The sequence below is a fragment of the Mixia osmundae genome (assembly GCF_000708205.1).
Source record: "Mixia osmundae IAM 14324 unplaced genomic scaffold scaffold_15, whole genome shotgun sequence".
Classification (NCBI taxonomy): Eukaryota; Fungi; Basidiomycota; class Mixiomycetes; order Mixiales; family Mixiaceae; genus Mixia; species Mixia osmundae.
This window is the reverse complement of record NW_014575549.1, coordinates 122,860-138,241: the sequence shown is the minus strand read 5'-3', so window position 1 is coordinate 138,241 and position 15,382 is coordinate 122,860. Positions and strand designations below refer to the sequence as shown.

The 15,382-nt window shown below is 55.4% G+C and overlaps 5 protein-coding genes across 5 annotated transcripts; 3 read left to right on the top strand and 2 right to left on the bottom strand.

Annotated features, from left to right (window-relative positions):
• Positions 1–37: 37 nt before the first annotated feature.
• Positions 38–1,477, top strand: L969DRAFT_91024 (uncharacterized protein). Its single transcript, XM_014709454.1, has 5 exons — positions 38–559; positions 623–639; positions 698–1,146; positions 1,207–1,292; positions 1,346–1,477. The coding sequence occupies exons 1-4, from the start codon at positions 512–514 to the stop codon at positions 1,266–1,268; spliced, it is 576 nt and encodes a 191-aa protein (XP_014564940.1). The 5' UTR covers positions 38–511; the 3' UTR covers positions 1,269–1,292; positions 1,346–1,477.
• Positions 1,357–5,072, bottom strand: L969DRAFT_91023 (uncharacterized protein). The gene is made up of 3 exons (XM_014709453.1): positions 4,939–5,072; positions 2,390–4,859; positions 1,357–2,327 (listed from the first exon to the last, which is right to left on the bottom strand). The coding sequence occupies exons 1-3, from the start codon at positions 4,953–4,955 to the stop codon at positions 1,665–1,667; spliced, it is 3,150 nt and encodes a 1,049-aa protein (XP_014564939.1). The 5' UTR covers positions 4,956–5,072; the 3' UTR covers positions 1,357–1,664.
• Positions 5,073–5,136: 64 nt separating this feature from the next.
• Positions 5,137–10,653, top strand: L969DRAFT_97384 (uncharacterized protein; the record flags this gene model as incomplete). Its single annotated transcript, XM_014709452.1, has 16 exons — positions 5,137–5,168; positions 5,228–5,373; positions 5,430–5,714; positions 5,767–5,814; positions 5,872–6,587; positions 6,643–6,681; positions 6,872–7,240; positions 7,298–7,567; positions 7,625–7,808; positions 7,860–8,011; positions 8,093–8,689; positions 8,739–9,011; positions 9,072–10,208; positions 10,262–10,351; positions 10,399–10,503; positions 10,552–10,653. The coding sequence occupies 16 exons, from the start codon at positions 5,137–5,139 to the stop codon at positions 10,651–10,653; spliced, it is 4,545 nt and encodes a 1,514-aa protein (XP_014564938.1).
• A 363-nt stretch (positions 10,654–11,016) lies between these two features.
• Positions 11,017–11,568, bottom strand: L969DRAFT_55165 (uncharacterized protein; the record flags this gene model as incomplete). Its single annotated transcript, XM_014709451.1, has 1 exon — positions 11,017–11,568. A coding segment is annotated over one exon (552 nt), but the record flags the coding sequence as incomplete, so codon positions are not given.
• Positions 11,569–12,779: 1,211 nt separating this feature from the next.
• On the top strand, positions 12,780–15,233 carry L969DRAFT_613213 (uncharacterized protein; the record flags this gene model as incomplete). Its single annotated transcript, XM_014709450.1, has 11 exons — positions 12,780–13,028; positions 13,145–13,161; positions 13,210–13,359; positions 13,480–13,519; positions 13,571–13,678; positions 13,737–13,795; positions 13,855–13,958; positions 14,012–14,114; positions 14,165–14,318; positions 14,367–14,457; positions 14,513–15,233. 11 exons carry the CDS (start codon positions 12,780–12,782, stop codon positions 15,055–15,057), a joined length of 1,620 nt encoding a protein of 539 aa, XP_014564936.1. The 3' UTR covers positions 15,058–15,233.
• Positions 15,234–15,382: the final 149 nt, after the last annotated feature.

The following is a 15,382-nucleotide window of genomic DNA, read 5'->3' as shown; positions in this document are numbered from 1 at the left end:
AAATCTTGAATATCACTTGAATCGCGCCCTCGTCGCCGGCTACGACAGCAACGCTTCACAGGGGTCACAGTCACATCAAGCCAGCCAAGAACAGACAGCGGTAGGCCGTATCCGAGAGACGACGCTCCAGGTCGCGTCAGCTGTTCACTCGCGAGGTCTCGGACGGCCTGAGCATTCGGCTCAATCTTGGCGCCTTTTGCTGTGTTCCGCGACCGATCTCGTCTTCGCTGCTGCCTCGTAGGCCAACTCCTACGTCTCTAGATCCACTTCGGCCTGTACTGGACAGCAGAAGACGCGAGAAGTGAGACGCCTTTCATAATTTCGGTCGAGATCGTGGCAGTATCTACACGAACCGTCCAGTCGCTTGGTTCTTCACCATCTACTTAGCGATCAGGTGCTGTCTAGTCGCACGGCATTTCACACAGTCAGAGCGATCTGCAGCTAGCCGACACTTCGATACTGCCCTCTTTGCCTAGCGAGCGCACCAGCCGAATCTCGTGACATACGAGGTATGCAGACCATCAAATGTGTCGTCGTTGGTGACGGTGCCGTCGGAAAGGTCACTCCCTGCTCTCTCACTCAGTGAAGGACTCAGCGCTGATGCAGCAGAGAGCTTTGACAGACATGTCTCTTGATCTCGCAAGTCATTCGAGCCTGTGCGCCCTGGGTGAGCTGACCTTTGTGATTCGTCTGATAGTTACACGACAAACAAATTCCCGAGCGAATACGTTCCCACCGTCTTTGACAATTATGCGGTCACAGTCATGATCGGCGATGATCCGTACACGCTCGGCCTATTCGATACTGCAGGTCAAGAGGACTACGATCGACTTCGGCCACTATCATACCCGCAGACAGACGTCTTCCTCGTCTGTTTCTCCGTCACGTCGCCCTCCTCGTTCGAGAACGTCAGGGAAAAGTGGTTCGCAGAAGTACATCACCACTGCCCCGGCGTCCCTTGCCTCATCGTTGGTACTCAAGTCGATCTGAGAGACGACCCATCTGTGCTCGAGAAGTTGGCAAAGCAGCGTCAGCGTCCCGTCAGTGCAGAGGCAGGCGAACGACTCGCTCGCGAACTGGGCGCCGTCAAATACGTCGAATGCTCTGCGTTGACCCAGAAAGGTCTCAAGAACGTCTTTGACGAAGGTCAGCGCCTGCCTCTTTAGATCGCTTGACATCGCTCATCAGGCTCTTTTGTCATCTCAGCCATCGTGGCAGCCCTAGAACCGCCAGTGACAAAGAAGAAGAAAGGCTGCAAAGTCTTCTGATTCTCACAACGCCCCCTTCCGCACGTCAGTCTGTCGCTGGGTCCTGTACTTCATATAGTCCTAAGCAGACTTCACAGGTTGCATGGATGAGAGGAGATATCAGCGAGCCATCTGCCTAGGCAAGGCTTCTCGTAACGTTGTACAGTCAGCCGAGCATCACATTGTCTTCGTTTTCACCCACACGTCTTCACTTCGTCCAAACATGCTGCAATGAGAGCTTTGCTTTCGTACAAGATGAGTAATGATGCTGTCTCGATGGGTCTCTATGAGGACCTCTCGCAGTTCAGATGGTTTCGTCGTTCTTTTTCGTCAGCTTGCAGATGAGCCGTTCCTGAGGCTGATTGTGTACAAGTTTTGTGCTCGCGGCCGGCGCATGCTCTGGCAGTCTAGTAGGCTTCAAGTGTGCCTGTAAAGATGGTCCGGGGCAGCGTGTCTATGATGATGGTAAGCTGCCCCTTCGAGATGATTGTACGCCTCTGGCGGCGGCGTGTAGAATGGCTGAAAGCTCTGGCCGGCATGGTACACATGCGTCGAACCGGTTCTTCCGGGACTTGACCGTCCAGAAGCTCCTTTGCCGGCACGGACAGTAGGCTGACGCGGCGTTTGCGCACTCTGTAGGCCGACCTCGCTTGCCAATCTGGCGTAGCCTGGCAAATCGCTAATGCCGAGGCGCTGCATGCTTTCTCGAACAGCTGCAACGGCAGCATTGCGTTGGTAGTCTTCTGCGAGTCCTTGGGAGAGAATCTTCTGAACGACTGCAGCGCCATGGACTTGATCTGACAGGACCTGATCGAGCGCGGCAGGCGACAGTTGCAGGAAACCAGTGACGACAATTTGAAGCGCAGTGAGGTCAAGCCGTTGCGAAAGGATGCGAGTGAGCGTCGATGCAGCAGTCTTGTGTGTACAGAGCTGGGACAAGTGAGGTACAAGTTGCTGCGCCAGCAATGCATATCGTTGGCTTAGAGAAGAGGAGTCGAGTAGCCAAGTAAGCAACAAGGTTCCGTTGGCATTCATTGCAAGTGGCACGGCATTCGTGATAATGGCAAGTGCGACTCGCTTCTGCAAGGTAAGGTCCTTCAACATCAGCATTCGGTAGAAAGCTGGCCGGAAGATAGACTTACCTGTTGCAAGCGTGTGTTCATCGAGCTTTCCAGACAAGTGCGCATGCCGCGCGCGCCAAAGCGTCCCTGTGCGATCTGCCAGCAGCGATCGTACATCGCATCAAAGACGATCCCATTGGCTGGAGCGCCAAATTTGACGATGCCTTGGACGACGTAATTGCCGAACTGGTCGAGCAAGAGAGCCGGAATCCAGGCAGCCATATGCCTGCAGATGACCGTCCTCTCATCAGGCGTTGTCGCGCAAGCGATGATCTTTTGAGCAGCCCATGTGCCGTTTTTGTGGGATCCGATTATTGCGAGATGAGGCGCAATCCTCTCGAGCATCATAAGTCGCACAGGTAGCGAGCATAATTCGAACAGCTTCTGCGTGACCGTGTTACCTATGTAGTCGCTCGCGATCGACACCGCATCAAGCATGAGCTTGTGAGCTGTCTCGTCTGCATCTTCGCCGGTCGCCTCCGGGGCCTCGAGGTATCGTCTGATTTCGCGCAAAGTCGTAGCATCCATCTGTGCTCTCCTACTAGACTGCTGCAGCTCTGCGAGCATGTTGGCTGTAATTGAAGGATAGTAGGATGCCTTTGAGGGCTGGACCTCGAGCAAGCTCAGCTCGGTAGGACTTTCGGCGAGGCCGACAGCAATGCGATGCAGCTCCTCTGATGAAACGATGTCGGTTCTGGCCGGCTGCTGCGCGTGGGATGAGTTAGGCGCAGGCGAAAGCCGCGATGGCACGATCGAAGGGCTCAGACGCGTTTGTTGGATTGGCCGATCGCTGAACGTTTGACCTAATGGCATCGCGTTCATATCGATAGCCACCAGGGGCAGGCCGTACGAGTCCGATGCGTATAATGAGGGTACACGGTGAATCATCGCTGGTGGTCCTACTTCCAGATGCTCATACTGTGATCTCGAGGGGCGCATGGCAGTCGGATTCTTAGCATACCCGACCTTGATCGGTCCATGGTCTCGCCCAAAGATTTCTGACTGATTGAGCGCTAGTCTTGCTCGTTCAGCTTCCTCGGCGGTCGACAGAGAACAGAATGCGCATTGTTTGTGAGGCAATACCCTGACCGACTCGAGCGCGCCATAGTTTGACAAGATGCGGGTCAACTCGCCCGAGCTGACGCTTGATGGCAGAGACCCAAGCCAAAGCGTTCTGCCGGGTTGAGGACTCGGTGAGTGGCCTGAGCTTATTCGATCCTGGCTATCATAGGTTGGCCGGTCTGATTCGTAGAATGATGTTTGCTCAGGCGCTGACTGAAGATAGTCTTCGTCTGCATAGCCAGAGACAGGTTCTGTCGGACTGAGTGATGCCTCGCTCGAGCTGAGATTATACTCTTGAGCAGCCATAGCCTGTGCTTGCATCATTCGACGTTTGCCTTCGGGTGAAAGTGCGCTAGCCGTGCCCGCTCTGGGACGCGTGATCGCTTGTTGCTGAACGGGACCATCAGGCAGCATAGTAGCTGCCCTTGGGCGAGAGATGACAGAGGTAGGCAGAAGCCTCGGTTCTGCCAAACCATTCCCTGTGCGCGCCTCTGCAACCATGACTTGTTCGCGTAGCGCTGGCAGCAAGCTAGCGGGACTGGGCAATCTGTGACGTTCCTCTACAGGTGAAGTTTCTCGACTATTGACAAAGTCGGCAGAGACAGCTGTGCGATGCTGACGCGCGAGTTCGGGCGAGGTGCCATTGATGCGGGTCTGTCTCAGATCGTCCTCGATGGCGCGCAAGGCGGCGGCAGCGCTCATTGTTTGGGCACGCAAGCGATTCTGACGCGCGGCAGCGAGGATCTCCTGGCTGAGGTCTTGCGCTGCTTGTGCCAGGATAGCATCCTCAGCGGGTGAAGGATTCGCTGGCTGGCTCGGCGCGTCGTTGAGTCCAAGATAGTCAAGAGTATGAACATGCGTTGGCTCCGGCTCGAGTGCGCTATTGAGCGGCATGGGGTCCTCTGAGCTTTCCTGCCGGCTCCGAGGGACGAGAGGAGACGGCTGTGTCTGCGGCGTCCAACGACCAGAGAAGAGTCCGTCGCCAAAGACTGCCCCAATGGTAGGTTTGCCGACGGAGCCCGAACGGTCTCTCGTGATGACCATGGAGGTCAAGTCGACGGATGAGCTTGGTCTGACGAGATCTGATCTGAGGGCATTGAGTGTCTGCTGGGCAACTGACGGCGAGCGGGAAGGATCCCTGCTCGAGCTTGCATCGTCCACGCGCAGTCCGACGGGCGAACGGCCACGTGAGTGCGAGGGAGGCAGCTCGAGGAAGCCGGAACCGGCCGAGAAGAAAGAGGAAGGCAGTGTGCCTGCGCGTGGTCTGCCGACGACGCTCGAGCTTGGAATGGAGCCTGGAGGCGACAAAGGCATGCCATGTCGGGCTACTCTGACGACGGGATCATCAGGTTCGGCCACGCCGACATCGTGAGCTGGCAGGACAGCTTCGCGGTGATCTATCGGTGATCTGCGAGCTCCGCCGAGACCACTGGGAGCAAGCGAGGGCAGCTATGTCAGCGTATTGTGCTGTGCGACTGGTCGAATGCCAATGAGCTCCTGTGGCTTACTTTGTGAGCTGTTGCATCCTTCTGTCCCGTCAGAAGGAGCGAGGGTAGCGTGCGGCCTCAGTCCGAGTGCGTGCCCATGAGCTCACTGCCTTGACGAGTCCAGTTCCTGCCTCGTTCGTGCAAGTGCGCAAGACCGGCGACGCGGCCGTTCGCTCGCTTCGAAGCCAAAGAACCGATCGGATCTGCCCCCCCCTCATGATGACCATGGCGGACTATCCTGTCAGCTTGATGTACGCTCCAAGATCCATGCGATCCACTCGGGGCTGATGTCCAGGCCTTGGCTGGCTAGCGATACGGACCTGTACAAGCTGACAATGTCACAATTTGTCTATCGGCTCTATCCCGACGTACAAGTGTCTTACAAGTTCACCAACCGGACTTCGGATAGAACATTCACCAAGCAGGCCTTTGCATGGATAGAGGACAAGATCAATGGTCCGTAGCCGGAGTGTTGATTGTTCTCGACCAGGCTCAGGAGAGATCACACATAGCATTGGAGTCATTGCGTCTCACAACGGAAGAGAAAGGATGGTTGTCTCGACTGCCATTCTTTCAGTCCGACTATCTCGACTGGCTTGCGACGTTTCAGCTCCGTCCACGTGAGCAGATCAAGCTGGCCTGGCAGCCAATCTCCAATTCGGACAAGGGCGCGATTGATCTCGAGATACGCGGCACTTGGCTGGACACGATCTTGTACGAAGTGCCCATCATCTCCATCATCTCTCAAGGCTACTTTCTGCACGTAGACAAAGACTGGGACCTCGTCGGCCAAAAAGGTGGACTCGCTCGAACGCGGTTGTCGAGCAGATGCTGATGTGCTGATATCAGCGCTTGCGTACTCGAAAGCTGAGCGACTCATCAAGAACGGCTGCATCTGTGCGCATTCTCCTCCTTCAGATCTTGTTGACGCATGACTCACGATGGGTCTCGCAGTCAGCGATTTTGGTGCGCGCCGAAGACGCTCTTACCAGTCTCAGGAGATCGTCCTTCGCGGCTTGATGGCCGCACAGGCAGATCTCCAGGACAAGGGCTTCAAGGGCAAGTTCTCGGGCTGCTCGAACGCCCACTTTGCGCATAAGCTCGGTCTGACGCCAGTCGGCACCCTCGCGCACGAACTCTTCATGGCTATTGGAGCAATGCAAGGACTTGAAAAGGCAAACACGCTCGTACTGGAACAATGGGAGACGGTCTATCCCAATGGACAGCTCTCGATCGCTCTGACGGATACGTTCACCTCGGCTGCATTCTTCGAGGCCTTCGTTGGGGAGCCTGCTCGAGTACAGCGTTGGACCGGGCTTCGACAAGACTCTGGGGATCCATTTGCGTTCATTCCTCTCGCAATAGAGGCATATCGCAAGGCAGACATAGACTTCAGCAACAAAGTGATTGTCTTTTCCGATTCGCTCGATATCGACAAAGCGGTCCGATTACAGAAAGCATCTGAGGAAGCAGGCATCAGATGCAGCTTTGGCATTGGCACATACTTCACCAACGATTTCGTCGCAGTGGCATCCGACTCTAGAGATCCCGCCTCGTACGGGGAAGGCAATATCCGTCAAGGCGAGCCGAGTACCGCGCTCAACATTGTCATCAAGCTCGCGACGGCAGATGGCAAGCCCTGCGTCAAGATATCTGATGAGACGTCCAAGGTAGGCGAGGATCCCGCAATAGAATCTCAGCGCGATCTGATCGAGCGTATTGCAGATCACCGGCACGGCTGAAGCTGTGGAGGCGGCAAAGCGCGTCTTCCATTTATCTTGAGGCAACCGAAAGACATCTGTCTCTCACTCCTGCCACGACCAACGCATCTGCATTCATGGCTCTCCCAAGACGGCGTACGACGATCGTCTGTACCCAACGATTCAGCTCCGTGCGGGCAGCCAAGCAGACTCGTCTTCTCTGCAAGAAACGCTTTCATTCTCTCAATGTCCAGCTATGCTCTAGACTCCCCGAGAGGAGCTCATTGTCGCTGCACGAGCCAACGACACCCGCGGAGAAGATCATTCGTGAAGCCTTGCTCCCGACAGCGCCCAGGAAAGGTCGCACCGGCCTTTCAGCGAAAGAAGCTTCGCAAACTGCTGGAGTTTCTCCGTCGAGCGTCCACCAGTCCGGCGAGACTGTTGAGATCGTGGCATACGCAGGGTCGGAACAATCTGCAGAAGAGCAACGCAATGTATCTCTGAAGCGCATCGTCAATCTCATCCGTCGAGATCGCGTCGACTCTGGCACCTCCAGTGAGACCTCTGCCATCTCTGCTCTGACCAACAGAGAGCGTTTGATCATCTCCAAGTGGCTCTATGAGGTGCGTTAACGCGAAGAGCAAGTGCTAGCTGCATGTTGATTATGTGAGTCATCGCAGGTTGACGTCAGGCCTGCCTCTGGAGGCTGGCTCAGGGTGCCGCACGAGGCACGCTGGCTTGCGAATCGGATGTTCAGCCGGCTCGCAGCTCGCTGCGCCTCTGCACACGACAATAGATCTAGATCTTCCGCACTCTGGCTTCTGGCCACAGCCTGTCTTTCGCTGTCATGCAAGTTCATCCTCGATTTTAGCGAACCACTCGTCTCGCTCGAGCTGCGCTGGTTCGCAACTATCTGTCCGGCCGCAAACACGCGTATGCATCATCTTGCCGTCAGTAGCTTCTCTTCGGCTCGTCGTCTGCTCGCTCGCTGACAGGTTTGGGAACAGGTCATTGAGCGCGAGCTACTCGCTCTGGGCGGCTATGCTATCCTGACACAGCCCACCCCACAGGCCTACGGCGACGAAATCTACAACACTGTCCCCGAACTTCAGCAGCTGTCGCTCACTCAGGCCTCCGTCTGGTCATCTATCGGTAGACGCTTTCATCACAATATCAGACTCTTTACACACGGTCAGCATCGTTCGTGGTGTCAGCGTGCACCTATTGATCTCATAGAGGCAGATGCTGGCTTCAGTTCCACGACAGTAGGACAGATGACGCTCGTCGCGCTCATCGAAGCGAGTGCAGACCAGGCACCAGACTTGATCAGTCTCAGGTCTAGCCTGCTGGGCGTGATTCCCCTCGCACAGGACGAGCTAGACAGCGGCATGCGTGTCCTTGCAAGCTTGCGCCTGTAATGGGCCAGCCGGCAATGTATGATGACGTCTCCGCGTCGCGTGTGAATACGATCGCAGACAAAGTTGTTCTTCGGCGCCGCGCAGTTGACACTGCGCGATCAACGGCATGTGCAGCAAGAGGACGTAGCGGCGAGCATGGGCAGCTATAGCTTGCTCTCGACGAGCCTCTCCAGTGAGAAATCGCCCGGGTCCCACACCAACGGCTATTCTCCCAGTCACAGTGTCAGGCTGTCTCCAACAGCAAGCCGCGACCCCACGACTCTGCCGGCCAAAGTCGTTCGCCTCGTGCTGGGATCCTATGGTCCTCTACTGGCGTCTGCTTATGTCGCCGCCAGTGCGCACTCGTCCCTCGCGATTTACAAAGGCGCATCGCTGTTAGGCTACCATTTTCTATTCAGACAAGGATGCGATGTCTACAAGCTGCTTTTCCCTTGGCTGCTCGTAGCCTCGGTGCCCGCGGTCTTTGTGCAGGTCTATATGGCCTACAGCTCGACGACTGATGAGCAGCAACGAGGGCTAGTCCTGCTCAAGGACATAGTGCTGAGCCTCATCTCCTGGCGGGTCGCACTCGCCGGCATACTCAAAGCGATCTGGCTCGCGAGCTCGATCTTTGCAGCCACAAGGCTCGATTTTCCTACGTGGATCAGCTTCAAGGTGCGTCACTCTTGAAGGTCACTTGTGCCGCGCTCATGCTGATGCACAGGCCTTGTCGGTCTGTCTCGTCATTTCGCTCAGATCGCACCGAGAGAACTTCGAGGCCGGCAACGGCTACAGAGACGTCACGAGAGCTACAAAGACAATCGTCCTGCTCGTCGGAGCGCTCACTGTCTCACTGTTGCTCGTCAGTCGTGTTTATGCGGGCGGGACCTTTCTCGCTTTATGTGCAGCTTGCTGTGAAGCGGCTTCAATACTTCTTCTCAACGGCGAGTCTCAGTGCGTAGGTCGCCGTCCGTTTTCATTTGTTCCATTCGTTCTGGTTCGTGCTCACGTCACATCGAACAAATATGACGATTGACTGGTCTGGCATGCCTGACAGGGATTCGGGATCGTTGTGGCTGCTTTGCGTATACACGGCATGCAAGCCTACAACAGAGAGATAGCAGACGGTCCGCACGCATATCTAGCCGATCGCAACGTGCCCGTGTTGGCTGATCTACAGCAATGGGCCAGCCTCGAAGTCGGGCTATTTGTTCTCCTTGCACCTCTGGCTGTCATTGCTGCCTGGCCGGCTGCAACTGTGCTACCCGCCAACGCATATGCAATCGTCATATCTGCTTTGCAGCATGCCCTGCCAAGCTCTGTGTCGACCCAGCTAGCCGGCCTGCTCGTCATCGCGCAGGCTTTGCCAGTCTATACTGTGCTTGTCACCAGTTTCAGTCAGATGCCAAAGACTCCCAATGCAAGCGAGGAATTTCTGGACTTTGGCGAGAGGCCCGCCAGGCAGACTCGGCTGGAGCAAGCAAGTAGTATCGCATCAGCCACAAGGCAACGACTCCTCGTTCTGCTCGATTCGGCCCGCTCAGTCTTGGCATCCGGTCCCAGTCAGCAGCTATGGCCTGCGCTCGCTACACTGCTCATAGCTGCGCTGCTTCCTGTCGCGCTCTGGACAACCCGCGCTTGGGTGAACGGGTATGACGACAGTCTCGATGTCGTCGTAGCATACTACGACGAGCCGCTCGATAGAATACACGTCTTGTGGGCTGCATTGAACGCAGCGCCTGCCATCTACCTCCGCAATCCAAAGCTACATCTCTATGTCAAGGCGCCAGATGCAAACTTGACGGCCTTAGCGATGGAATATCATCCTCACAAGCTTCAGCAACTCGAGAACAGAGGCAGAGAAGGCGGAACGTATCTCTCACACATATTGCAGCACTATGATGCCACCGAGCGCTGGCTCAATCCTGACATCCCTCGATCTCGGTCGGCACAGCACTCGGGCGCAATGGCGAAGCATACCATCTTCCTGCAAGCTCATCTTGGCTGGAACAACATGGCGGGCGCCAGATTCGCTCTCTTGCGTCAGAATACGCGCTTCATGTCATTTGGGCCCTACATCGAAATGAAGGATGGTGTCGAAGGCTATCTCGGTAATGGACTCGAGATTCCGGGCTTTGATGACATCTATCAGATCTTCGTTGGCCATGGCTGGCAAGGCGGCTCATCCCAGCTGGTCAGTTCGCTCTTTGATCGCTTTATTCGCGGTCTGACTTCCGTCTGTGTCAGGCTTCGTGGTCCGCTCAAGTCGTTGCATCGCGCGAGGCGATCATGCGGAATGCACAGTCTGCCTACAAGAAGATACTCAGTCAGGTCACAGTAAGCAAGTCGGAGGGTCTCTCTGCAACACTGAAAACTTCGAGCAGGCTGATCATGCAAGTCCTGACATCCAAGTACCGCCATGGTGGGATCACAAGAAAGGCGACCCATCTGATCCATGGTTCGGACACGCAGTCGAGCGAGCCTGGCCGGTACGCTTGTGCGTTTTTCAGAGCATGCCGAAGCTGACATAAGAACAGATCATCTTTGGTTGCGATGAGTACCAGATCGCATTTGACTGCGATTTTGAAGCATCTGATCCCGCCCTCTGCGCTTGTTATGACGGCCCACGATACCAATAAACGACCACGCAAATCCTCAGCAGACTTTCATATGGGACAATGTTGTATGTATTCGCTTTCATTTCGCAAGTAGTCATGCCCATGGCCGCAATTTTGATATTGCGCTCGCGCTTTGTCCTGTGAATGTCTTGCATCTCGCATGGCAGTCGAACCATTCCAATCGACCAATGAGCTCGTGCAAGTAGCAGTTCGATGTGAGACACTCGCTATCACTTGTTCATTTGTGGGCAACAGATTATACGGCTTTATGATGTGGCTGAGAGAAACGAACGTGAGCTTTTGAAGTGTGGTGTGTGGGGTGTGTGGTGTGTGCAGAGACGACCGGATCGGCCATCGGCGCGTAGCCTTGAAAGGCGCCGGGGCTCAGCGCAACAAATAGAGACGATGACCTCTGCCAGTGCCAACGCTCGATCGCGCCTTTGACGCCATGCCGACGCTGTGCTTGATCTTTGAAGACGAGCCACGGGCTCGCGTGAAACTTGACTGACGCCCTCGGTTACTCTTAGCCTTGAGATAGGCGTTCGCCTCATGATCTGTTTTCTCGTCATTCTTGCGCTTCTGTGCACGACCATGATTAGCGTAGCCATCGCTGAGCTCGTTGCCTGGGCGATCAGCATGAGCGTCGATCTTCTTGAGCAGTAGCTTGACCTTGGCAACCTCTTTATGCAATTCGACAAAGCCGGTTTTCCTGGCTCTGTCGATGCAAGCCGCCAGATCTGTGTAGATCGTGACTGAGTCAATTTCGACAGGCAGGTCCGGTTTGAGCAGCATGCGAAGCGCATACGGAAGCGCCTCGTACTCCGCCAGAGTTGACGAGCAGTTTGGCTTCAGAGGAATAGCGTAGCAATGCCATCGAACTCCTACGCTGGAGACAATTCGAATGATGACCGAAGCGCCGCCGTTAAGACCGTCCGAGCTGCCGTCGAGGCACGATGATCGATCAGGGCAAGGCTGCTCAGCATAGAGCTGCGATCCACCTCGCCGTTACATATCGCACTGTACAGGCGATCGTCGCTTAGCTCAACAATGAGTCTCAGCAACGTGTGCCACACGCGAACGATCCGCCTTGCAGCCTGGCACATCGCCTTCAGCACATCGCGACCGCCTTCCGCGAGCAGGGCATCAAAGTCTCGGCAGCTCATGCACTCGATCCTTCGCCCTTTCGTATGCCTGCCAACCACGTGCTGGTTCCGCTGGAGACGGACCCGAAGAGCGAGTCGTATGCCCAGCATCAAGAGACAATCCGCCTTCAAGTCGGCACTCACCCGCACATCTCATCAACGGCGAACGGCGTCTGAGCTCGCGTCGATGAAGATGTGCAGGTGAGTGCCGACTTGAAGGCGGATTGTCTCTTGATGCTGGGCGTACGACTCACTCTTCGGGTCCGTCTCCAGCGGAACCAGCACGTGGTTGACAGGCATACGAAAGGGCGAAGGATCGAGTGCGTGGGCTGCCGAGACTTTGATGCCCTGCTCGCGGAAGACAGTCGCGATGCGCCGAAGTCGATGTGCCAGGCTGCAACGCGGATCGTTCGCCTGTGGCACGCGTTGCTGAGACTCATTGTTGAGCTAAGCGACGATCGCCTGTACAGTGCGGTATGTGACGGCGAGGCGGATCGCAGCTTCATGCTGAGCCGCCTCGCCCTGATCGATCATCGTGCCGTGACGGACTTGTCAAAGCGGTACTGTCGCAGCTTTCGTATGCTGCAGGCGCGAAGTGTGACTGAATCAGCAGCACTGCCGGCATTTACTGCTGACACGTGTCGATCGCCACGTAGACTGACACGTCATCGATGTCAGGTGAAATAGCAAAGCGTGATTGTTAGTCAAACTGGCGGCCAGCGACCCCCTTTACCAATCTTTTTCTGAGCAGTACAATGCAGATGCAGGCAGATGCCTTTGCACGACTTTACATAGCTTGGTCCCCAGCCTTCCTGCGACTGACAATAACGAATATGCGCAGCAGCTTCTTCATACTTACGACGAAGGGAATTCTGATGCGAGCGCCTCGCCGACTTTCGAATGCTGCTAACGCGAAGGGTGACTGAATGAAGCAGAGACCGCTGACCCGTTGCCAAGACTGACCAGATCTAGATAGTATCGATCGTCATCCGGGGTTTGGCCAGGATGAGCCGCAGCCAGGTGATCGGCAATGGACTCGAGATTCCAGGCTTTGATGAAATCTATCGGATCTTCGTTGGCCATGGCTGGCAAGGCGGCTCATCTCAGCTGGTCATTTCGCTCTTGCACCGCTTCTGTTCACAGACCGACTTCTGTCTTTGTCAGGCTTCGTGGTCCGCCCAAGTCGTTGCATCGCGCGAGGCGATCATGCGGAATGCGCAGTCTGCCTACAGAAAGATACTCGGTCAGGTCACAGTAAGCAAGTCGCAAAATCTTCGAGCAGGCTGATCGCGCAAGTCCTGACATCCGAGTGCCGCCATGGTGGGATCACAAGAAAGGCGACCCATCTGATCCATGGTTCGTGCACGCAGTCGAGCGAGCTTGGCCGGTACGCTTGTGCGTTTTTCAGAGCATGCCGAAGCTGACATAAGAACAGATCATCTTTGGTTGCGATGAGTACCAGATCGCATTTGACTGCGATTTTGAAGCATCTGATCCCGCCCTCTGCGCTTGTTATGACGGCCCACGATACCAATAAACGACCACGCAAATCCTCAGCAGACTTTCATATGGGACAATGTTGTATGTATTCGCTTTCATTTCGCAAGTAGTCATGCCCATGGCCGCAATTTTGATATCGCGCTCGCGCTCTGTCCTGTGAATGTCTTGCATCTCGCATGGCGGTCAAACCATTCCAATCGACCAGTGAGCTCGTGCGAGAAGGTGACCTCGTCATATTGTACTTTGTGCGTGCTCGAAGATGCTCACCAAGTCGTGACTGACTCTGTACAGCTCAGTCTCGCGAGAATCTACAATATGTCAAGATTGCCGCCGGCACAGAGTTACAGGCCCGCTTCGGCGCTTTCAGACACTCAGACATGATCGGACAGCCTTATGGAACGAAGGCACGCTGTTCACACCAGTGCCTTGCGAGCGAGCGACTAGCTCATGCAAGCTATGCAGCTCTCTAGCGTGCGCAACAATGGTTTCGTCTATCTGCTCAGACCTACGCCTGAGCTATGGTCGGCGATCACCTGGCTGGCTGCGGATCATCGAAGGGAAGCTCATGCATGACCAGCAGGACACAATGCTTGAAGCATCGCACTCAAATCCTTTACATGCCTGACATGGCGTTCGTCACGTCTTTGCTCAACGTCAAACCAGGCGACAGCATGATCGAAGCAGGTGCGCAGCTTTAATCGCTCTCCGCACCAGGCTAGACTTAGTAGACGACGTAGGAACGGGCAGCGGCTCGTTCACTCATACAGCCGCGCGCATCCTTGGCGAATCGGGCGCGCTACATTCCTTTGAGTTTCATGCAGAGCGCTACGCAACCGCAAGGTCTATCGTACCGCTAGCGTTACTCAAGCAAGGCTGACAACGACGTACAGAGCCGAATTCGCAGAGAACAACCTCGATTGCGTCAGATTACGGCATCGCGACGTTTGCAAGGACGGCTTTGGTCTCAACGATGCTGTCGACAGCATCTTTCTCGATCTCCCTGCGCCATGGGAAGCTCTCGCTTCTGCCAAAGTGGCGATGAAGGTATGCTGGTTGTCATCCTTCTTTGTCAGGATCTCACCTGGTGTCCAGCATGACCGTATTGGCCGTATCTGTTGCTACAGTCCCTGCATGGAGCAGGTTACCAAGACTGTCAATGCGCTCAATGCCCACGGATTTTCTGGTAAGGTGCCGAGTCTACTTGTGGAAGGTATACAGCTGATCGTGAGCCGCGTTAGACGTGATGATGTACGAGACACTGCTACAGATGATGGAGGCTAGTCCGGCGGCAGCGCCAAGCATCGATGATACCATCACGCGCATCAAAGCAATAGAGGAGCGCAGGAGCGTAAAGAGAGAGCACCAAATAGCGGCTGCCAAGCGAAAACGAGAAGACAGGCAACAGTCAGAAACCGGCCATGCCGAGGATGGCTCACCTAGCTCAAAGCGAGCGAAAGACGGGCATACAGATTCGCCTGCTCTTTCTGACGTTGAGAGCGCGCTGTGCACTACAACCGCAAGCACGTCTTTACCGCCAGCGCCGAATGTCGGCACTGCTAACGCTGTGCTTAAAGCGATGCCTCAGTTGCCGCCCAAGGCATTCACAGTCGCTAGAGCAGGTTCACGCCAAAAGGTTGCTCAAGTAGACCTTAAGCCTGCTCCGCTCTTGCGAGGGCATACGTCATATCTTACTTTTGCCACACTCTTGCCGGCAAGCGCAGAACCTCAAGACGAATATGTCACGGTCAAGGAAGAACCGGCGAAGCAGGCGATATCGGCTTGATCGCGCCCTGACGCAGCTCCGTACGATGATAGCGCTACAGTGAGCGCGATTGGCACGGCGCATTGTAAAGTGTATCCTGTTGTGAATCGCAACATGCTTGTCCCCTAGCAAATTGGGCTGACGACGCGAAAAAAAAAACGAACGTATCCAGGCCAATAGCAAGTCGCCTCATATTATTCGTCGATCAATAGCAACTCGCCTCATGATATAATTGAAACTGTTGGCACATAACCACTCGCTTGATGCTCTTCCTAGACCTGCTCATCGCCTTCACACACTGTCAGCTCAATGTGCCCCGTTCGGGGTGGCATCGACATCGGCATCG